Below are 24,734 nucleotides of genomic sequence, written 5' to 3' on the forward strand. Positions count from 1 at the left end.
AAAGATCATATTTCACGGGCAATACTTTTCATTAAAATTAAATTAGCATCTGCTATAAAGTAGTTATGCTATTTTTTTTTATTGTAAAAGTCCGTATGCCACAGACCAAATATATAGTAGGGGGCTGAACTTGAGCTCGGGGTAACAAAAATGTTTAATTTATAAACAAAAAGAAGACCCTGAGCGCAGATCTGATACCGGATTTTGAGCGTTTGAATCAAATTTTAGATAAGAAATTGAATTTGAAGTGATTTGAACAAATATACCGCCCGTGCATAAGCGACAAATAATAGGAGTCCAAACAGCAAAATTTTCAGGAAATAAATATTGATTTTGAAAAATTGCCTTCTTCGAACACACGTAAAGTAGATAATTAAATGAAACTTGGAAAGTAAAATCAGCAGTGTCAGTGGAACAAAAAACGGGTTAAAACCCTGTCAGTCGCCTCCTTTGCCTAGAAAAGCTGCCTCGAAAGAGCAACCTTTGGATAGTTTTTTTTTTTTTTTTTACTTTTCTTGCCCACCCTCAAAGAATCATCCCTACGTTTTATCAGTTTGATAAAGGTTTTTATACTTCCAAAAATTTGCATATTCAAAAGTGGTCAGGTGGACCCTGAAACCCACTCAGGGCGACCATATAACATATAATTTTTCTGACATATATTCAGGTTCATCAGTGGGAGGGGGAGTCGCACGAGGCTGGGAAATGGTGAATTTTTCAATGTGTGTTCCATTTTATTTATGCAATTCTGTGTTATTTAAAATAAAAATCCCATCTCTGTAAATTTGACTCCAAACCTTATCAATTCATAAAAATGAGGACAAAAAGATTGTTCGTTTCTTATTAAATATTATTGTCGATACAATAAATGATACTGTCACTGATCTTTTTAACAAAATTTTTTTATTTAACAAATCAGTAACAGAAGGAACATGTAGTTAACATCCTTGTTCATCCCTGAACTTCTTGTAATCTTGAACAATTTTGTTCAGGTCCCTTTTTTCATTAGACATCCGCAAACGCTCGCATTCACCTTGGTGGAATTTGATCCAGGGATGCTCCTGCTCTTGTTCAGCTTCACCAACGCTTTCGTCTGAACCAAAGGCTGTCTCCTGGAGCTCCAGGAGGATCAGATTTTCCAAAATTTGATAGTCTGCCTCGTCAAAGGGCAGCAACGTTTCGGGGTCAAATTCACTCCCGGCACACTCAATATTGGAATCAGTGGGAGCCAAATTAACATCCAAGATGTCATCCATCAAAAACTCCATATCCTCTTCATTCTCAAAAACAAGCAGATCAGAATTGTCTGCGTTGTTTTTCTGCGGTTCCACTTCTTTTTTTTCTAAGCTTTGGAAGTAACCTTCCAACCAGTCAGGGTCCAGCTCTTCCAAAGGCTCTGCAGCTTCTGCATTTTCAACGTTCTTCAAGCCCAGTTGGGCTGCCTCAAAAAAATCCAAGTGGTTTTTGGGATCTGTAACGAAATGGAACGCAAAATTAATTTTATATCCAGCGCTTGAATTTTTTTGTTTGTAATAGTCAAGTTTTTTGTGGGGTTCTTCATTTTATATTATGTTGCTAATGTAAAATTATTAATCTTTTTGAAACGCAGAAAATTCTAGAGCAAGTGAGTCAGCCAATCAGCGCGCCAGGAGGCGGTGCGAGCGGCCTCGCTCGGGTATAAAACCCCGCAGCAGCCACCGTTCAGCATCAGTCTCTCGGACTTCTCCGAAAGGAGAGGACCGGCACTCAGGTTAGCTGATGAGGCCTGGATTGGCCGAAACAGCTGTCCTAACCAGTAGTGCGGCAGAATACTGTGATTTTGCCAGAAAAGTCTTTGGGTTCATTGCCCTGGAAATTTCTGCCAAAATCACAGTATGAAGCTGTTGACTGACTCTTTTGCTTAATTAATTTCTGCAATTTTTGTTTATTAAAATTAAAATCTCCCATTTTATTTTTAATTTTTTATTAATTCCTCCCACTTAGTTTTAGTCGGACACAAGAAATCCTAGGTTTTAAAGTACCAGCAGACCGCAGGTCGCCTTTGGGGTCAGTTGTCCTTTATTTTTTCATTTTTTTCTTTGCAACGAGGTTCGCCCGGTTTCAATCTTTTATTAATCTTTATAATTGTTTTTTTTCTTCAAATTACCTTCAATTCTTCCTTTTGCCAATGGAGGCTTGACGAACTTGAGGAGGTGTTCTTCATCAGGACAATCTTGGAACTCCGATGAGTACAATGCTGCAGATTCGATCTCGCCAGGCAAAAAGTGCAGGTTGGTTTTGTTGGGCAACAGCTTAGCCGGGGTGGCCGCTGGGTACTTGGCAAACATGGACTGGCCGTCCAAATTGCAGTTGCTCAGGATCTCCGACGAGTACCAAGTTCCGCACTCGATCTCGCTGGGCAAAGGGTGCAGGTTGTCCGGAAACAGCTCAGCCGGGGTCTTGTAATCTTGAACCATTTTGTTCAGGTCCCTTTTTTCATTAGTCATCTGCAAACGCTCGCATTCACTTTGGTGGATGATCCAGGGATGCTCCTGCTCCTGTTCAGCTTCACCAACGATTTTGTCTGAATCAAAGGCTGTCTCCTGGAGCTCCTGGAGGATCAGATTTTCCAAAATTTGATAGTCCGCCTCGTCAAAGGGCAGCAACGTTTCGGGGTCAAAATCACTCATGGCACATTCAGTGGGAGCCAAATTAACATCCAAGATGTTATCCATCACAAATTCCATGTCCTCTTCATTCTCAAAAACAAGGTCAGAATTGTCTGCGTTGTTTTTCTGGGGCTCCACTTCTTTTTTTTCTATGCTTTGGAAGTAACCTTCCAACCAGTCAGGGTCCAGCTCCTCCAAAGGCTCTTCAGGTTCTGCCTTTCCAACGTATTTCAAACCCAGTTGGGCTGCCTCAAAAAAAACCAACTGGTTTTTGTAATCTGTAACGAAATCGAATGCAAAATTAATTTTATATCCAGCGCTCGAATTTTATTTAACAGTCAAGTTTTACGTGGGGTTCTTTATCTCATATTATGTTGCTAATGTAAAATTATTATCTTTAGTATATTTTTTCTTCAAATTACCTTCATTTCTTCCTTTTGCAAATGGAGGCTTGAGGAACTGGAGGAGGTGTTCTTCATTAGGACAATCGCGATCTGTAATCAAGCAATTTCCGTCGCCCTCGTGCTCTTGGAACTCCGACGAGTACAATGCTGCAGAGTCGATCTTGCCGGGCAAAAAGTGCAGGTTGGTTTTGTTGGGCAACAGCTTAGCCGGGGTGGCCGCTGGGTACTTGGCAAACATGGACTGGCCGTCCAAATTGCAGTTGCTCAGGATCTCCGACGAGTACCAAGTTTCGGACGTGATCTCGCTGGGCAAAGGGTGCAGGTTGTCCGGCAACAGCTCAGCCGGGGTGGCCGTTGGGTTCTTGGGAAAGTCCCTGGCATATGTGGACTGCCCGTCCAAGTTGCTCATCTCAATCAAGTCTTTGTGATCGATGGGCTTCTGCACTCCAGGGATCCCTGTTGAAATGAAAATTTCTTCAAATTCTTTAAAAACAAAAATAATCATTTTTTTTCACGAATCCACCTGTTAAAGTACCAAAAACAAAGAGAATAATACTTACATTTTGGATCTGGAGCAGGTTCCTGGTCAAAATTCATTATCTCTTGCAGAATTCGTTAGCTTGAAATGTCAAATTCGCTCAAGAACCGTTTTATTTTGAATCCTCTGACCAACAATGAAAAATTGAGAATTTCTGTTTGCAACAATGAGGATTTTTCTTCTTTTTTTCTTTCTTTCTTTAACCATAAAATTAATGCCAGTCAATGTTAAAAATGAAAACACCTCACCTACAGTAATGAACGGGAAAAGTTTTAAATTTCATAAAATAATTAAAAAAAAAAAAAAAAAAAAAAAAAAAAAAAAAAAAAAAAAAAAAATTGGAAAATAAAAAAAATTTGGATTTTGAAAAAAAAGTGGGAGCGAGCCAAATTAATTCAGGACTTCAAAGAGGTTGGCAGCAGTAGCTTGGTGATGGAGCCAACGAAGGGCAGCGTCGGCGATGATGTAAACACCGTGCGCTCAGGTCAATGGCCACAGCCTCAGCGAAGTTGGATGCCCCAGCAGAGGGTGTCCCGTCATTCGGCAACGTCAAAGGGTTGCCTGCGCCAGCTTGCTGACGGTGTGCAGACATTTTTGCAGATTTTTCCAAGTAGAAGCTGAGGAAAGAAAAGTTTTTAGTACACCAGGGCAGTGAAAATTGGAAATAAAATTTGTCCATGACACTTTCGAACCAGAAGTCTAATTTAATTTTTGCCAAATTCACTGAGAATTAGGAGAAATTGAGGAGCAAGAAATTAAAGTGAATTCCAGAAGAACAGCCAAGACTTTGCCAGGCTAATCTTATGGAGTGCGAACAAATTTCGGAAATTCCAGAGGGAAAACTTTGAACTCGAATAAAGACATTTTCCATTATGAAAATTTTTCCTAAATTAGATGGCCGCGCTGCAACGCCGACCTTCGACAGCGAAGTCGCCAAGTCGGGGACTCCGGAGAGAGACGGTGCTTTTTCTCACTGGTAGCGAGCGGCCGTGCCAGATTTCCGGACCGAGGTTCCGTCACGGGAAGATTTCCCGGCTGCAAGGACCGCGGCCGGAAGCCCCCATGGACCATGAACGTCCACAGGGTGCCTGGAAGGTTTCGGGACGAATCACAAAGAGAAAGTTGGACGACCAATTTCAACTTATCTAAGCGGGTTCCGTGCAGATCAGCGGCCCAGAGGCGCAAGGGAGCGTCCAACGCCTGTAGTTCTGGACATCTCGTAGGCGTTCTGTGTAATTGTTCAAATGATATAGTATATGGATTAGTAATTTAATTTATTTTCAAAATTCAAACATGAAAAAAAGCATTGCAACTGCGTAAAGCATAATGCAAACTCAATCCGAAATCAATTTTTTAATCCAATCCTATAGCTGTCCTAGAGCTCTGCGATCTCGTTAAATTGCATAGTTGAAACGAAAATCTTTATCCCAAACTTTTATCAATTTAAACAAGCTTAAAAAAAGAAAATCATTATTTAAGACAAATTTTTTTTAATATTATAAATTAATGATAAATTTTCAAAAATTAATCAAAGCAAATCAGAAGGGAATGAATCATGAAAATATAGAGCAACTATTTGAAAGCCTATAATAGGGAATTTGAAGGCACAATTGACAATCTTGATAATGGGAAATGTGTTAATCGTAGTTGAGGGCAACTGAAGATCAACGATAACATAAATTCAAGATGCTAATTGTAAAAGGAACACATAAATTTCAACTGTATTTATTTTACAATTTTAACTGTTTTCATCAGCTTTAATCAATAAATATTTTTAATTTGTAAAAAAATAAAATTAAATAATTAATTGTCTAATGTTTATAAATTATTTTTTAAACTATGTTAACCAAATAAAAAATTTTGAAGCAGCAGTTCACAATCAAAGGTTGATTCATGGTGATTTGAATTTAAATTCAGCTAATCCTCAGTGGGTTTTTGCAAGTTTTTTTTTTTTAATAATAAACAATATATATATATTTCGGCTGCGGGATACAGACACATTTCATGAGCTTTCTCAGCGATGATTGAGAGAAACAGCCAACACATGTAGAGCAGGATATTATTTTTCTTAAACAATAAAAATCCAAGAAAAAAAAATCGAGAATAAGCCAGATTTAAATTGACACATTTTTGATATAAAGAAATTACTTTCTGATGCGACTCTTGATCGTCTTAATAAATTGAGTTTTAGAAAACAAACAAAAATGGCTTTCTATGTTCTGAAGCAAATTTTCCATCACATCTTAGCAAGAAAAAATATATTCAATCCGCAAGTAAAACTTTTTATTTAAACATTTTTTAAATAAAGGAATATCAACTTGAACGTCTCTTGATCGTCTAAATAAATTGAGTTTTAGAAAACAAACAAAAACCACATTCTTTCTTCCGATGCAATTTTTTTATCATTTTGGCAACAAAAGATATATTCCATCCGCAAGTAAAACATTTCTATCACACAATTAAGAGAAATTACACTATTTTGAATTAAAGGAATATCAACTTCAACGTCTATTGATCGTCTAAATAAATTGAGTTTTAGAAAACAAACTAATACCACATTCTTTCTTCTGATGCAATTTTTTTATCATTTTAGCTACAAAAGATATTTTCAATCCGCAAGTAAAACTTTTCTATCAAACAATTAGAGAAATGACACTATTTTGAATTAAAGGAATATCAACTTCAACGTCTATTGATCGTCTAAATAAATTGAGTTTTAGAAAACAAACAAAAACCACATTCTTTCTTCCGATGCAATTTTTTTATCATTTTAGCTACAAAAGATATTTTCAATCCGCAAGTAAAACTTTTCTATCAAACAATTAGAGAAATGACACTATTTTGAATTAAAGGAATATCAACTTCAACGTCTATTGATCGTCTAAATAAATTGAGTTTTAGAAAACAAACAAAAACCACATTCTTTCTTCCGATGCAATTTTTTTATCATTTTAGCTACAAAAGATATTTTCAATCCGCAAGTAAAACTTTTCTATCACACAATTAAGAGAAATTACACTATTTTGAATTAAAGGAATATCAACTTCAACGTCTATTGATCGTATAAATAAATTAAGTTTTAGAAAAATAACAAAAACCACATTCTTTCTTCAGATGCAATTTTGTTATCATTTTAGCAACAAAAGATATTTTCAATCCGCAAGTAAAACTTTTCTATCAAACAATTAGAGAAATGACACTATTTTGAATTAAAGGAATATCAACTTCAACGTCTATTGATCGTCTAAATAAATTGAGTTTTAGAAAACAAACAAAAACCACATTCTTTCTTCCGATGCAATTTTTTTATCATTTTAGCTACAAAAGATATTTTCAATCCGCAAGTAAAACTTTTCTATCACACAATTAAGAGAAATTACACTATTTTGAATTAAAGGAATATCAACTTCAACGTCTATTGATCGTATAAATAAATTGAGTTTTAGAAAACAAACTAATACCACATTCTTTCTTCTGATGCAATTTTGTTATCATTTTAGCAACAAAAGATATTTTCAATCCGCAAGTAAAACTTTTCTATCAAACAATTAGAGAAATGACACTATTTTGAATTAAAGGAATATCAACTTCAACGTCTATTGATCGTCTAAATAAATTGAGTTTTAGAAAACAAACAAAAACCACATTCTTTCTTCCGATGCAATTTTTTTATCATTTTAGCTACAAAAGATATTTTCAATCCGCAAGTAAAACTTTTCTATCACACAATTAAGAGAAATTACACTATTTTGAATTAAAGGAATATCAACTTCAACGTCTATTGATCGTATAAATAAATTGAGTTTTAGAAAACAAACTAATACCACATTCTTTCTTCTGATGCAATTTTTTTATCATTTTAGCTACAAAAGATATTTTCAATCCGCAAGTAAAACTTTTCTATCAAACAATTAGAGAAATGACACTATTTTGAATTAAAGGAATATCAACTTCAACGTCTATTGATCGTCTAAATAAATTGAGTTTTAGAAAACAAACAAAAACCACATTCTTTCTTCCGATGCAATTTTTTTATCATTTTAGCTACAAAAGATATTTTCAATCCGCAAGTAAAACTTTTCTATCACACAATTAAGAGAAATTACACTATTTTGAATTAAAGGAATATCAACTTCAACGTCTATTGATCGTATAAATAAATTGAGTTTTAGAAAAATAACAAAAACCACATTCTTTCTTCCGATGCAATTTTGTTATCATTTTAGCAACAAAAGATATTTTCAATCCGCAAGTAAAACTTTTCTATCACACAATTAAGAGAAATTACACTATTTTGAATTAAAGGAATATCAACTTGAACGTCTATTGATCGTCTAAATAAATTGAGTTTTAGAAAACAAACTAAAACCACATTCTTTCTTCCGATGCAATTTTTTTATCATTTTAGCAAAAATAGATATTTTCAATCCGCAATTAAAACTTTTCTATCACACAATTAAGAGAAATTACACTATTTTGAATTAAAGGAATATCATCTTGAACGTCTCTTGATCGTCTAAATAAATTGAGTTTTAGAAAACAAACAAAAACCACATTCTTTCTTCCCATGCAATTTTTTTATCATTTTAGCAACATAAGATATTTTCAATCCGCAAGTAAAACTTTTCTATCACACAATTAAGAGAATTTAAACTATTTTGAATTAAAGGAATATCAACTTGAACGTCTATTGATCGTCTAAATAAATTGAGTTTTAGAAAACAAACAAAAACCACATTCTTTCTTCCGATGCAATTTTTTTATCATTTTAGCAACAAAAGATATTTTCAATCCGCAAGTAAAACTTTTCTATCACACAATTAAGAGAAATTACACTATTTTGAATTAAAGGAATATCAACTTCAACGTCTATTGATCGTCTAAATAAATTGAGTTTTAGAAAACAAACTAAAACCACATTCTTTCTTCCGATGCAATTTTTTTATCATTTTAGCAAAAATAGATATTTTCAATCCGCAAGTAAAACTTTTCTATCATACAATTAAGAGAAATTACACTATTTTGAATTAAAGGAATATCATCTTGAACGTCTCTTGATCGTCTAAATAAATTGAGTTTTAGAAAACAAACAAAAACCACATTCTTTCTTCCGATGCAATTTTTTTATCATTTTAGCAACAAAAGATATTTTCAATCCGCAAGTAATACTTTTCTATCACACAATTAAGAGAAATTACACTATTTTGAATTAAAGGAATATCAACTTGAACGTCTATTGATCGTCTAAATAAATTGAGTTCTAGAAAACAAACAAAAACCACATTCTTTCTTCCGATGCAATATTTTTATCATTTTAGCAACAAAAGATATTTTCAATCCGCAAGTAAAACTTTTCTATCACACAATTAAGAGAAATTACACAATTTTGAAATAAAGGAATATCAACTTGAACGTCTATTGATCGTCTAAATAAATTGAGTTTTAGAAAACAAACAAAAACCACATTCTTTCTTCCGATGCAATATTTTTATCATTTTAGCAACAAAAGATATTTTCAATCCGCAATTAAAACTTTTCTATCACACAATTTAGAGAAATTACACAATTTTGAAATAAAGGAATATCAACTTGAACGTCTATTGATCGTCTAAATAAATTGAGTTTTAGAAAACAAACAAAAACCACATTCTTTCTTCCGATGCAATATTTTTATCATTTTAGCAACAAAAGATATTTTCAATCCGCAAGTAAAACTTTTCTATCACACAATTAAGAGAAATTACACTATTTTGAATTAAAGGAATATCAACTTAAACGTCTATTGATCGTCTAAATAAATTGAGTTCTAGAAAACAAACAAAAACGTCCAATTCTTTCTGTTCTCACATACCCCGCCCCAAATTGAAGATATCAATATGAGATTTACACCACTTGATCATCTTAGTTCCAAGGCAAGTTTCCTAAATTTTTATCAAAAAAGTTTCAAAATTGCGGGTTTTATGGGACATTTTGAAAAAATCAAAAAACGCAATTATCTCGGCTTCTAGTGGTCGTAGAACAATTTTCCGGGTATGGTTGAGCTCGTCTCAGCAAGTTCTACAACTATTCTCTTAAAAGCAAAATTGTAGGTCAAAGGTCAAGGTCAATTTTTGTGAACGTAAATTTTCAAACTCAAAATTGAAAACCAGCCGACCATTTTAAATTAATTTTGAGATAGCCAAACGATTCCTCGTGAAATTTTACGTAATATATGTCAAAACTGCGATGAGGTTATTTTTTGTTAAATTTAAAAATAAATAAGAATATTAAAAAACATGGTTTTTTGCAACTCCGAAGGCAGGGTCAACATTATAATCGCATTTAACTTCGTCCCTGATGATTTTAGGTAAAAATTGATAATGACCAAAGTTGATCCCCACGTCAAGAGCAATCGAATGATGTATAGGTAAATGACCTTTGGTGACCTTCAGGCAAAAGGTCACCCAGGTCGGTGACCTGAGGTCACCTGACCTAGATGTATGATATGTTTTTGAAAAGGTCTTGTTAAGAAGATAATTTTGGTTACCATGTTTTGGTCTATACCTCGACTACAAACCAAATGATTGTACTTTTGTTTTTTTAATTGCACAATTTTATGAGAAGTGAATTTGAAAAGTACAATTATTCGGCTTGTAGTCGAAGAACAGACCAAAAATTGGTGACTAAAATTATTTTCTCAACAAGACCTTTTCAAAAACATATCATACATCTAGGTCAGGTGACCTCAGGTCGACGACCTGGGTGACCTTTGACCTGAAGGTCACCAAAGGTCATTGACCTATACATCATTCGATCGCTCTTGACGTGGGGATTAACTTTGGTCATAATCAATTTTTACCTAAAATCATCAGGGACGAAGTTAAATGCGATTATAATGTTGACCCTGCCTTCGGAGTTGCAAAAAACCATGTTTTTTAATATTCTTATTTATTTTTAAATTTAACAAAAAATAACCTCATCGCAGTTTTGACATATATTACGTAAAATTTCACGAGGAATCGTTTGGTTATCTCAAAATTAATTTAAAATGGTCGGCTGGTTTTCAAATTTGAGTATTAAAATTTGAAGGTCACCAAAGGTCATTGACCTATACATCATTCGATTGCTCTTGACGTGGGGATCAACTTTAGTCATTATCAATTTTTACCTAAAATCATCAGGGACGAAGTTAAATGCGATTATAATGTTGACCCTGCCTTCGGAGCTGCAAAAAACCATGTTTTTTAATATTCTTATTTTTTTTTAAATTTAACAAAAAATAACCTCATCGCAGTTTTGACATATATTACGTAAAATTTCACGAGGAATCGTTTGGCTATCTCAAAATTAATTTAAAATGGTCGGCTGGTTTTCAATTTTGAGTTTGAAAATTTACGTTCACAAAAATTGACCTTGACCTTTGACCTACAATTTTGCTTTTAATAGAATAGTTGTAGAACTTGCTGAGACGAGCTCAACCATACCCGGAAAATTGTTCTACGACCACTAGAAGCCGAGATAATTGCGTTTTTTGATTTTTTCAAAATGTCCCATAAAACCCGCAATTTTGAAACTTTTTTGATAAAAATTTAGGAAACTTGCCTTGGAACTAAGATGATCAAGTGGTGTAAATCTCATATTGATATCTTCAACTTGGGGCGGGGTATGTGAGAACAGAAAGAATTGGACAAACCACATTCTTTCTTCCGATGCAATATTTTTATCATTTTAGCAACAAAAGATATTTTCAATCCGCAAGTAAAACTTTTCTATCACACAATTAAGAGAAATTACACTATTTTGAATTAAAGGAATATCAACTTGAACGTCAATTGATCGTCTAAATAAATTGAGTTCTAGAAAACAAACAAAAACCACATTCTTTCTTCCGATGCAATATTTTTATCATTTTAGCAACAAAAGATATTTTCAATCCGCAAGTAAAACTTTTCTATCACACAATTAAGAGAAATTACACAATTTTGAAATAAAGGAATATCAACTTAAACGTCTGTTGATCGTCTAAATAAATTGAGTTTAAGAAAACAAACAAAAACCACATTCTTTCTTCCGATGCAATTTTGTTATCATTTTGGCAACAAAAGATATATTCAATCCGCAAGTAAAACTTTTCTATCACACAATTTAGAGAAATTACACAATTTTGAAATAAAGGAATATCAACTTAAACGTCTATTGATCGTCTAAATAAATTGAGTTCTAGAAAACAAACAAAAACCACATTCTTTCTTCCGATGCAATATTTTTATCATTTTAGCAACAAAAGATATTTTCAATCCGCAAGTAAAACTTTTCTATCACACAATTAAGAGAAATTACACTATTTTGAATTAAAGGAATATCAACTTGAACGTCTATTGATCGTCTAAATAAATTGAGTTTTAGAAAACAAACTAAAACCACATTCTTTCTTCCGATGCAATTTTTTTATCATTTTAGCAAAAATAGATATTTTCAATCCGCAATTAAAACTTTTCTATCACACAATTAAGAGAAATAACACTATTTTGAATTAAAGGAATATCATCTTGAACGTCTCTTGATCGTCTAAATAAATTGAGTTTTAGAAAACAAACAAAAACCACATTCTTTCTTCCCATGCAATTTTTTTATCATTTTAGCAACATAAGATATTTTCAATCCGCAAGTAAAACTTTTCTATCACACAATTAAGAGAATTTAAACTATTTTGAATTAAAGGAATATCAACTTGAACGTCTATTGATCGTCTAAATAAATTGAGTTTTAGAAAACAAACAAAAACCACATTCTTTCTTCCGATGCAATTTTTTTATCATTTTAGCAACAAAAGATATTTTCAATCCGCAAGTAAAACTTTTCTATCACACAATTAAGAGAAATTACACTATTTTGAATTAAAGGAATATCAACTTCAACGTCTATTGATCGTCTAAATAAATTGAGTTTTAGAAAACAAACTAAAACCACATTCTTTCTTCCGATGCAATTTTTTTATCATTTTAGCAAAAATAGATATTTTCAATCCGCAAGTAAAACTTTTCTATCATACAATTAAGAGAAATTACACTATTTTGAATTAAAGGAATATCATCTTGAACGTCTCTTGATCGTCTAAATAAATTGAGTTTTAGAAAACAAACAAAAACCACATTCTTTCTTCCGATGCAATTTTTTTATCATTTTAGCAACAAAAGATATTTTCAATCCGCAAGTAATACTTTTCTATCACACAATTAAGAAAAATTACACTATTTTGAAATAAAGGAATATCAACTTCAACGTCTATTGATCGTCTAAATAAATTGAGTTTTAGAAAACAAACAAAAACCACATTCTTTCTTCCGATGCAATTTTCTTATCATTTTAGCAACAAAAGATATATTCAATCCGCAATTAAAACTTTTCTACCACACAATTAAGAGAAATTACACTATTTTGAAATAAAGGAATATCAACTTCAACGTCTATTGATCGTCTAAATAAATTGAGTTTTATAAAACAAACAAAAACCACATTCTTTCTTCCGATGCAATTTTTTTATCATTTTAGCAACAAAAGATATTTTCAATCCGCAAGTAATACTTTTCTATCACACAATTAAGAGAAATTACACTATTTTGAAATAAAGGAATATCAACTTCAACGTCTATTGATCGTCTAAATAAATTGAGTTTTAGAAAACAAACAAAAACCACATTCTTTCTTCCGATGCAATTTTCTTATCATTTTAGCAACAAAAGATATATTCAATCCGCAATTAAAACTTTTCTACCACACAATTAAGAGAAATTACACTATTTTGAAATAAAGGAATATCAACTTCAACGTCTATTGATCGTCTAAATAAATTGAGTTTTATAAAACAAACAAAAACCACATTCTTTCTTCCGATGCAATTTTCTTATCATTTTAGCAACAAAAGATATTTTCAATCCGCAAGTAAAACTTTTCTATCACACAATTAAGAGAAATTACACTATTTTGAATTAAAGGAATATCAACTTGAACGTCTATTGATCGTCTAAATAAATTGAGTTCTAGAAAACAAACAAAAACCACATTCTTTCTTCCGATGCAATATTTTTATCATTTTAGCAACAAAAGATATTTTCAATCCGCAAGTAAAACTTTTCTATCACACAATTAAGAGAAATTACACTATTTTGAATTAAAGGAATATCAACTTGAACGTCAATTGATCGTCTAAATAAATTGAGTTCTAGAAAACAAACAAAAACCACATTCTTTCTTCCGATGCAATATTTTTATCATTTTAGCAACAAAAGATATTTTCAATCCGCAAGTAAAACTTTTCTATCACACAATTAAGAGAAATTACACTATTTTGAATTAAAGGAATATCAACTTCAAAGTCTATTGATCGTCTAAATAAATTGAGTTTAAGAAAACAAACAAAAACCACATTTTTTCTTCCGATGCAATTTTTTAATCATTTTAGCAACAAAAGATATATTCAATCCGCAAGTAAAACTTTTCTACCACACAATTAAGAGAAATTACACTATTTTGAAATAAAGGAATATCAACTTAAACGTCTGTTGATCGTCTAAATAAATTGAGTTTAAGAAAACAAACAAAAACCACATTCTTTCTTCTGATGCAGTTTGTTATTCATTTTAGCAACAAAAGATATATTCAATCCGCAAGTAAAACTTTTCTATCACACAATTTAGAGAAATTACACAATTTTGAAATAAAGGAATATCAACTTAAACGTCTATTGATCGTCTAAATAAATTGAGTTCTAGAAAACAAACAAAAACCACATTCTTTCTTCCGATGCAATTTTTTTATCATTTTAGCAACAAAAGATATTTTCAATCCGCAAGTAAAACTTTTCTATCACACAATTAAGAGAAATTACACTATTTTGAATTAAAGGAATATCAACTTCAACGTCTATTGAACGTCTAAATAAATTGAGTTTTAGAAAACAAACTAAAACCACATTCTTTCTTCCGATGCAATATTTTTATCATTTTAGCAACAAAAGATATTTTCAATCCGCTAGTAAAACTTTTCTATCACACAATTAAGAGAAATTACACTATTTTGAATTAAAGGAATATCAACTTCAACGTCTATTGATCGTCTAAATAAATTGAGTTTTAGAAAACTAACAAAAACCACATTCTTTCTTCCGATGCAATTTTCTTATCATTTTAGCAACAAAAGATATTTTCAATCCGCAAGTAAAACTTTTCTATCACACAATTAAGAGAAATTACACTATTTTGAATTAAAGGAATATCAACTTCAACGTCTATTGATCGTCTAAATAAATTGAGTTTTAGAAAACTAACAAAAACCACATTCTTTCTTCCGATGCAATTTTCTTATCATTTTAGCAACAAAAGATATTTTCAATCCGCAAGTAAAACTTTTCTATCACACAATTAAGAGAAATTACACTATTTTGAATTAAAGGAATATCAACTTCAACGTCTATTGAACGTCTAAATAAATTGAGTTCTAGAAAACAAACAAAAACCACATTCTTTCTTCCGATGCAATTTTTTTATCATTTTAGCAACAAAAGATATTTTCAATCCGCAAGTAAAACTTTTCTATCACACAATTAAGAGAAATTACACTATTTTGAATTAAAGGAATATCAACTTCAACGTCTATTGAACGTCTAAATAAATTGAGTTTTAGAAAACAAACAAAAACCACATTCTTTCTTCCGATGCAATTTGTTAATCATTTTAGCAACAAAAGATATATTCAATCCGCAATTAAAACTTTTCTATCACACAATTAAGAGAAATTACACAATTTTGAAATAAAGGAATATCAACTTAAACGTCTGTTGATCGTCTAAATAAATTGAGTTTAAGAAAACAAAAAAAACCACATTCTTTCTTCCGATGCAATTTTTTAATCATTTTAGCAACAAAAGATATATTCAATCCACAATTAAAACTTTTCTACCACACAATTAAGAGAAATTACACTATTTTGAAATAAAGGAATATCATCTTCAACGTCTATGGATCGTCTAAATAAATTGAGTTTTAGAAAACAAACAAAAACCACATTCTTTCTTCCGATGCAATTTTCTTATCATTTTAGCAACAAAAGATATTTTCAATCCGCTAGTAAAACTTTTCTATCACACAATTAAGAGAAATTACACTATTTTGAAATAAAGGAATATCAACTTCAACGTCTATTGATCGTCTAAATAAATTGAGTTTTATAAAACAAACAAAAACCAGCACATTCTTTCTTCCGATGCAATTTTCTTATCATTTTAGCAACAAAAGATATATTCAATCCGCAAATAAAACTTTTCTATCACACAATTAAGAGAAATTACACTATTTTGAATTAAAGGAATATCAACTTCAACGTCTATTGATCGTCTAAATAAATTGAGTTTTAGAAAACTAACAAAAACCACATTCTTTCTTCCGATGCAATTTTCTTATCATTTTAGCAACAAAAGATATATTCAATCCGCAATTAAAACTTTTCTACCACACAATTAAGAGAAATTACACTATTTTGAAATAAAGGAATATCAACTTCAACGTCTATTGATCGTCTAAATAAATTGAGTTTTAGAAAACAAACAAAAACCACATTCTTTCTTCCGATGCAATTTTCTTATCATTTTAGCAACAAAAGATATATTCAATCCGCAAGTAAAACTTTTCTATCACACAATTTAGAGAAATTACACAATTTTGAAATAAAGGAATATCAACTTAAACGTCTATTGATCGTCTAAATAAATTGAGTTCTAGAAAACAAACAAAAACCACATTCTTTCTTCCGATGCAATTTTTTATCATTTTAGCAACAAAAGATATTTTCAATCCGCAAGTAAAACTTTTCTATCACACAATTAAGAGAAATTATACTATTTTGAATTAAAGGAATATCAACTTCAAAGTCTATTGATCGTCTAAATAAATTGAGTTTAAGAAAACAAACAAAAACCACATTTTTTCTTCCGATGCAATTTTTTAATCATTTTAGCAACAAAAGATATATTCAATCCGCAATTAAAACTTTTCTACCACACAATTAAGAGAAATTACACTATTTTGAAATAAAGGAATATCAACTTAAACGTCTGTTGATCGTCTAAATAAATTGAGTTTAAGAAAACAAACAAAAACCACATTCTTTCTTCCGATGCAATTTTTTTATCAATTTGGCAACAAAAGATATATTCAATCCGCAAGTAAAACTTTTCTACCACACAATTAAGAGAAATTACACTATTTTGAAATAAAGGAATATCAACTTAAACGTCTGTTGATCGTCTAAATAAATTGAGTTTAAGAAAACAAACAAAAACCACATTCTTTCTTCTGATGCAGTTTGTTATTCATTTTAGCAACAAAAGATATATTCAATCCGCAAGTAAAACTTTTCTATCACACAATTTAGAGAAATTACACAATTTTGAAATAAAGGAATATCAACTTAAACGTCTATTGATCGTCTAAATAAATTGAGTTCTAGAAAACAAACAAAAACCACATTCTTTCTTCCGATGCAATTTTTTTATCATTTTAGCAACAAAAGATATTTTCAATCCGCAAGTAAAACTTTTCTATCACACAATTAAGAGAAATTACACTATTTTGAATTAAAGGAATATCAACTTCAACGTCTATTGAACGTCTAAATAAATTGAGTTTTAGAAAACAAACTAAAACCACATTCTTTCTTCCGATGCAATATTTTTATCATTTTAGCAACAAAAGATATTTTCAATCCGCTAGTAAAACTTTTCTATCACACAATTAAGAGAAATTACACTATTTTGAATTAAAGGAATATCAACTTCAACGTCTATTGATCGTCTAAATAAATTGAGTTTTAGAAAACTAACAAAAACCACATTCTTTCTTCCGATGCAATTTTCTTATCATTTTAGCAACAAAAGATATTTTCAATCCGCAAGTAAAACTTTTCTATCACACAATTAAGAGAAATTACACTATTTTGAATTAAAGGAATATCAACTTCAACGTCTATTGATCGTCTAAATAAATTGAGTTTTAGAAAACTAACAAAAACCACATTCTTTCTTCCGATGCAATTTTCTTATCATTTTAGCAACAAAAGATATATTCAATCCGCAAGTAAAACTTTTCTACCACACAATTAAGAGAAATTACACTATTTTGAAATAAAGGAATATCAACTTAAACGTCTGTTGATCGTCTAAATAAATTGAGTTTAAGAAAACAAACAAAAACCACATTCTTTCTTCTGATGCAGTTTGTTATTCATTTTAGCAACAAAAGATATATTCAATCCGCAAGTAAAACTTTTCTATCATTCTATCACACAATTTAGAGAAATTACACAATTTTGAAATAAAGGAATATCAACTTAAACGTCTATTGATCGTCTAAATAAATTGAGTTCTAGAAAACAAACAAAAACCACATTCTTTCTTCCGATGCAATTTTTTTATCATTTTAGCAACAAAAGATATTTTCAATCCGCAAGTAAAACTTTTCTATCACACAATTAAGAGAAATTACACTATTTTGAATTAAAGGAATATCAACTTCAACGTCTATTGAACGTCTAAATAAATTGAGTTTTAGAAAACAAACTAAAACCACATTCTTTCTTCCGATGCAATATTTTTATCATTTTAGCAACAAAAGATATTTTCAATCCGCTAGTAAAACTTTTCTATCACACAATTAAGAGAAATTACACTATTTTGAATTAAAGGAATATCAACTTCAACGTCTATTGATCGTCTAAATAAATTGAGTTTTAGAAAACTAACAAAAACCACATTCTTTCTTCCGATGCAATTTTCTTATCATTTTAGCAACAAAAGATATTTTCAATCCGCAAGTAAAACTTTTCTATCACACAATTAAGAGAAATTACACTATTTTGAATTAAAGGAATATCAACTTCAACGTCTATTGATCGTCTAAATAAATTGAGTTTTAGAAAACTAACAAAAACCACATTCTTTCTTCCGATGCAATTTTCTTATCATTTTAGCAACAAAAGATATATTCAATCCGCAAGTAAAACTTTTCTATCACACAATTAAGAGAAATTACACTATTTTGAATTAAAGGAATATCAACTTCAACGTCTATTGAACGTCTAAATAAATTGAGTTCTAGAAAACAAACAAAAACCACATTCTTTCTTCCGATGCAATTTTTTTATCATTTTAGCAACAAAAGATATTTTCAATCCGCAAGTAAAACTTTTCTATCACACAATTAAGAGAAATTACACTATTTTGAATTAAAGGAATATCAACTTCAACGTCTATTGAACGTCTAAATAAATTGAGTTTTAGAAAACAAACAAAAACCACATTCTTTCTTCCGATGCAATTTGTTAATCATTTTAGCAACAAAAGATATATTCAATTCGCAATTAAAACTTTTCTATCACACAATTAAGAGAAATTACACAATTTTGAAATAAAGGAATATCAACTTAAACGTCTGTTGATCGTCTAAATAAATTGAGTTTAAGAAAACAAACAAAAACCACATTCTTTCTTCCGATGCAATTTGTTAATCATTTTAGCAACAAAAGATATATTCAATCCGCAATTAAAACTTTTCTATCACACAATTAAGAGAAATTACACAATTTTGAAATAAAGGAATATCAACTTAAACGTCTGTTGATCGTCTAAATAAATTGAGTTTAAGAAAACAAACAAAAACCACATTCTTTCTTCCGATGCAATTTGTTAATCATTTTAGCAACAAAAGATATATTCAATCCACAATTAAAACTTTTCTACCACACAATTAAGAGAAATTACACTATTTTGAAATAAAGGAATATCATCTTCAACGTCTATGGATCGTCTAAATAAATTGAGTTTTAGAAAACAAACAAAAACCACATTCTTTCTTCCGATGCAATTTTCTTATCATTTTAGCAACAAAAGATATTTTCAATCCGCTAGTAAAACTTTTCTATCACACAATTAAGAGAAATTACACTATTTTGAAATAAAGGAATATCAACTTCAACGTCTATTGATCGTCTAAATAAATTGAGTTTTATAAAACAAACAAAAACCACATTCTTTCTTCCGATGCAATTTTCTTATCATTTTAGCAACAAAAGATATATTCAATCCGCAATTAAAACTTTTCTATCACACAATTAAGAGAAATTACACTATTTTGAATTAAAGGAATATCAACTTGAACGTCTATTGATCGTCTAAATAAATTGAGTTCTAGAAAACAAACAAAAACCACATTCTTTCTTCCGATGCAATATTTTTATCACTTTAGCAACATAAGATATATTCAATCCGCAAGTAAAACTTTTCTATCACACAATTTAGAGAAATTACACAATTTTGAAATAAAGGAATATCAACTTAAACGTCTATTGGTCGTCTAAATAAATTGAGTTCTAGAAAACAAACAAAAACCACATTCATTCTTCCGATGCAATTTTCTTATCATTTTAGCAACAAAAGATTTATTCAATCCGCAATTAAAACTTTTCTATCACACAATTAAGAGAAATTACAGAATTTTGAAATAAAGGAATATCAACTTCAACGTCTATTGAACGTCTAAATAAATTGAGTTTTAGAAAACAAACAAAAACCACATTCTTTCTTCCGATGCAATATTTTTATCATTTTAGCAACAAAAGATATTTTCAATCCGCAAGTAAAACTTTTCTATCACACAATTAAGAGAAATTACACTATTTTGAATTAAAGGAATATCAACTTCAACGTCTATTGATCGTCTAAATAAATTGAGTTTTAGAAAACTAACAAAAACCACATTCTTTCTTCCGATGCAATTTTCTTATCATTATAGCAACAAAAGATATATTCAATCCGCAATTAAAACTTTTCTACCACACAATTAAGAGAAATTACACTATTTTGAAATAAAGGAATATCAACTTCAACGTCTATTGATCATCTAAATAAATTGAGTTCTAGAAAACAAACAAAAACCACATTCTTTCTTCCGATGCAATTTTTTTATCATTTTAGCAACAAAAGATATTTTCAATCCGCAAGTAAAACTTTTCTACCACACAATTAAGAGAAATTACACTATTTTGAATTAAAGGAATATCAACTTCAACGTCTATTGAACGTCTAAATAAATTGAGTTTTAGAAAACAAACAAAAACCACATTCTTTCTTCTGATGCAATATTTTTATCATTTTAGCAACAAAAGATATATTCAATCCGCAAGTAAAACTTTTCTATCACACAATTTAGAGAAATTACACAATTTTGAAATAAAGGAATATCAACTTAAACGTCTATTGATCGTCTAAATAAATTGAGTTTAAGAAAACAAACAAAAACCACATTTTTTCTTCCGATGCAATTTTTTAATCATTTTAGCAACAAAAGATATATTCAATCCGAAATTAAAACTTTTCTACCACACAATTAAGAGAAATTACACTATTTTTAAATAAAGGAATATCAACTTCAACGTCTATTGAACGTCTAAATAAATTGAGTTCTAGAAAACAAACTAAAACCACATTCTTTCTTCCGATGCAATTTTTTTATCATTTTAGCAACAAAAGATATATTCAATCCGCAATTAAAACTTTTCTACCACACAATTAAGAGAAATTACACTATTTTGAATTAAAGGAATATCAACTTCAACGTCTATTGAACGTCTAAATAAATTGAGTTTTAGAAAACAAACAAAAACCACATTCTTTCTTCTGATGCAATATTTTTATCATTTTAGCAACAAAAGATATATTCAATCCGCAAGTAAAACTTTTCTATCACACAATTTAGAGAAATTACACAATTTTGAAATAAAGGAATATCAACTTAAACGTCTATTGATCGTCTAAATAAATTGAGTTTAAGAAAACAAACAAAAACCACATTTTTTCTTCCGATGCAATTTTTTAATCATTTTAGCAACAAAAGATATATTCAATCCGAAATTAAAACTTTTCTACCACACAATTAAGAGAAATTACACTATTTTTAAATAAAGGAATATCAACTTCAACGTCTATTGAACGTCTAAATAAATTGAGTTCTAGAAAACAAACTAAAACCACATTCTTTCTTCCGATGCAATTTTTTTATCATTTTAGCAACAAAAGATATATTCAATCCGCAATTAAAACTTTTCTACCACACAATTAAGAGAAATTACACTATTTTGAAATAAAGGAATATCATCTTCAACGTCTATTGATCGTCTAAATTAATTGAGTTTTAGAAAACAAACAAAAACCACATTCTTTCTTCCGATGCAATTTTTTTATCAATTTGGCAACAAAAGATATATTCAATCCGCAAGTAAAACTTTTCTACCACACAATTAAGAGAAATTACACTATTTTGAATTAAAGGAATATCAACTTTAACGTCTATTGATCGTCTAAATAAATTGAGTTTTAGAAAACAAACAAAAACCACATTCTTTCTTCCAATGCAATATTTATATCATTTTAGCAAAATAAGATATATTCAATCCGCAATTAAAACTTTTCTATCACACAATTAAGAGAAATTACACTATTTTGAATTAAAGGAATATCAACTTCAACGTCTATTGATCGTCTAAATAAATTGAGTTTTAGAAAACTAACAAAAACCACATTCTTTCTTCCGATGCAATTTTTTTATCATTTTAGCAACAAAAGATATATTCAATCCGCAAGTAAAACTTTTCTACCACACAATTAAGAGAAATTACACAATTTTGAAATAAAGGAATACCTGATTCAAAGGGGAATATCTTTTATTTGGAGGGTTGAAAGTGTACTTGGAAATCAACTATGTACAATTTTATTGTTTTCTGTCCTAAATTTAAAAAATGTTCCACCTCTATGCAGAAACTATTTTTTTTTTTTTGCTTTTAATTGTTTAATTAAAATTGATTCTTTAATGAATCAAATTTTACTGTTTTATACTCTTGTTTTAACGTTATATTTTATATAAAAATTTACAAAACTTATAATATTATTTTTTTGCTTAATATTTATAAAAAGTTCCAAATGATTTATGGTGTTGTAAAATATGATAGCTTCTCCTTTTATAATCATTTTATATTAGTTTAATTGAGCAGAAGTGTTTACTTCTTTTGAAAATAAGTAGCCTATAGTTTCTTTAGCTCCTCATAGAAACATTTGGTAACAGAATAAGTGCATAAGCCATTACTTTTTTTATAGTTTTATGAAATGAGGTGTCAATTTTTTTATAAATTATTATATTGCGTTTTATTTCATCCAAGCTCTACAACGAAATAACAATAGTAATCAATTAATCATTATTAAATGTCAGCAATTATCCAATTCTAATGTGTGATCTGGAAAATTTACACCAACGCGATGATGTATTAATCATCCAATTACATATCATATTTATGCGCTTTTATATGTTTCTCTTTCTCGCCACAAACGCACACAAAATTGTCAAGAAATCGTCGGGGTGAAAAAATTCGGCGGTGTGACAAATAAAGATCACAAAGAAACTCTGCAGCGGGGTCTATTTTTTTTTTAAATTAAATTAACATTGGTTAAAAGATGTTAAGTGTATTTCTTATACCAGCACAGCCATACTATCTCCAACAATCATAGCGTTTTCATTTTACGAATTCGGTTGCATGAGTAGAATAAACATTTTATACTCAAATTGTTATCAAATTGATATGGTGGTGAAAATTTTCGCAGAGGCCGAATCGCGCTATTTTTCTCACGCGTTTCATTTTCCGCATCTCATCATAAATAATGCATTTCTTGCGTTCTTTACTTTTCTTACAATATTTACATCAATATTTATGTTATTATGTGGTGGTGGTGGTGGTGAAATTTGACACATTTTTATACACATCAGTTATTTTCTTTTGGTACAGCATAGTAGTTGAAGACATCAATTTCGCAAAACCAATCATAAATGGCCTAGATTTGAGCTTCTTCGACCACTAATTTTATGATAATTATGTACTTTGATTATTACGATAGAGACTTAAATTTTGAGCATAGGAAAATTTATTTTCAACGTCGAATCTGAGAAAGCAGTGCAATCCATTTTAAACAATAGCTTCTGATCACAATTAGTAAAAAAGAGACAGTAAAATTAAGATCTAGAGACATTTTGTGCTGGACATAGTCATTAAAATCTAGAAAGCTTAAAAATTAAAAATCACAACCTTGCAAATCAAAATCAGATTTTGAGCCAAGAAAAGGAATGTTCGCTTCCACAATAATACAAAGCCAGATAATTTGAAAACCTCAAAATCTGCGTGGAATGGTATTTTAATTAATTACGTAGCGTGGGACATCCATCGTTGGGTTATAATTTAAGCAGTATGCGCCACACAAATATTTTTTATTGATTACTTTATGTACTTAGTGAGAGTTTTTCATTTTGAATGAGTAAAGATGTAGCACCGTTTGCTTCTACTTAACTGCGCAAAAAAGGAATGACTATTTTTATTGGCAGAGTTTTTTTTGCGTACTTTTGAGTACCGGAAATTTCAGCTAAATAATTCTCATCTATTGTTGAGGTTGGCGAGTTTACAAGTCTGCTCGCGTACAAATGTACCAATATAAAATGTGAAAAATTTGCAAAACGTCTTGGCTACGGTTAAAACACAACGAGTACAAAATTACTGTTAGATTGTATGTGGTAGAGATGGTGGAGTTTGTTGTCTCGTTATTGTTGATCGCAAAATCAGAGGCACCTCAAAATGTATTACTTAATCAGCCATAATAAGCAATTCAAATACTTTTTCATTAGAGATAAATAAATGAGCCAAGATCTCATTTTGAGAACATTCGGAAAATTCCATGTCGGTCCACTTCCAGTACATAATTTACTGAAATAAGTGAGGTTTTGGGTGTTTGAGGTGACTCTTTTCAAGTGAATTAACACTTATGCTAAATACCTTAGTGGTATTTTTGTAGTACAAGATTTTTGTATAATTATAGCGCCAGTCCTCTGTTTGCGTAAGTGAAGTGTTTGTATAAGTGGTACCATTTTATAAAAGAAACATAAAATCTTCATTTTTTTTTATACAACATGTGAAGTTGTTTTGGTTGCAAATTCAGTTTTCACAGACTGATATTTATACATAAGAATGGTTTCGGTTTTGAATTTCTGGTCTATAAACATCGTCAAAATGGAGACTTTCAAA

The 24,734-nt window shown here is 30.3% G+C and overlaps 2 protein-coding genes across 2 annotated transcripts in view; both read right to left on the reverse strand.

Moving 5' to 3' along the window:
- LOC132202855 (E3 ubiquitin-protein ligase RNF13) overlaps positions 1-24,734 on the reverse strand; it is a 46,668-nt gene that overhangs the window by 21,256 nt on the left and 678 nt on the right. The window lies entirely within an intron of this gene.
- LOC132202624 (uncharacterized) lies at positions 939-3,649 on the reverse strand. Its single transcript, XM_059629638.1, has 4 exons — positions 3,613-3,649; positions 3,071-3,508; positions 2,147-2,926; positions 939-1,471 (listed from the first exon to the last, which is right to left on the reverse strand). Exons 1-4 carry the CDS (start codon positions 3,647-3,649, stop codon positions 939-941), a joined length of 1,788 nt encoding a protein of 595 aa, XP_059485621.1.

The sequence above is a fragment of the Neocloeon triangulifer genome, unplaced genomic scaffold (assembly GCF_031216515.1).
Source record: "Neocloeon triangulifer isolate White Clay Creek 2 clone unplaced genomic scaffold, ASM3121651v1 ptg000015l, whole genome shotgun sequence".
Lineage (NCBI taxonomy): Eukaryota > Metazoa > Arthropoda > Insecta > Ephemeroptera > Baetidae > Neocloeon > Neocloeon triangulifer.

Excerpts from the sequence above, each read along its gene's own strand:
- LOC132202624 (XM_059629638.1), bottom strand. The coding sequence starts at position 3,649 with ATGAATTTTGACCAGGAACCTGCTCCAGATCCAAAAT. Across the intron at positions 3,509-3,612 it reads ACCTGCTCCAGATCCAAAAT|GGATCCCTGGAGTGCAGAAG; the intron begins GTAAGTATTATT and ends TCATTTCAACAG. Across the intron at positions 1,472-2,146 it reads GGCAAAAGGAAGAATTGAAG|ATCCCAAAAACCACTTGGAT; the intron begins GTAATTTGAAGA and ends ATTTCGTTACAG.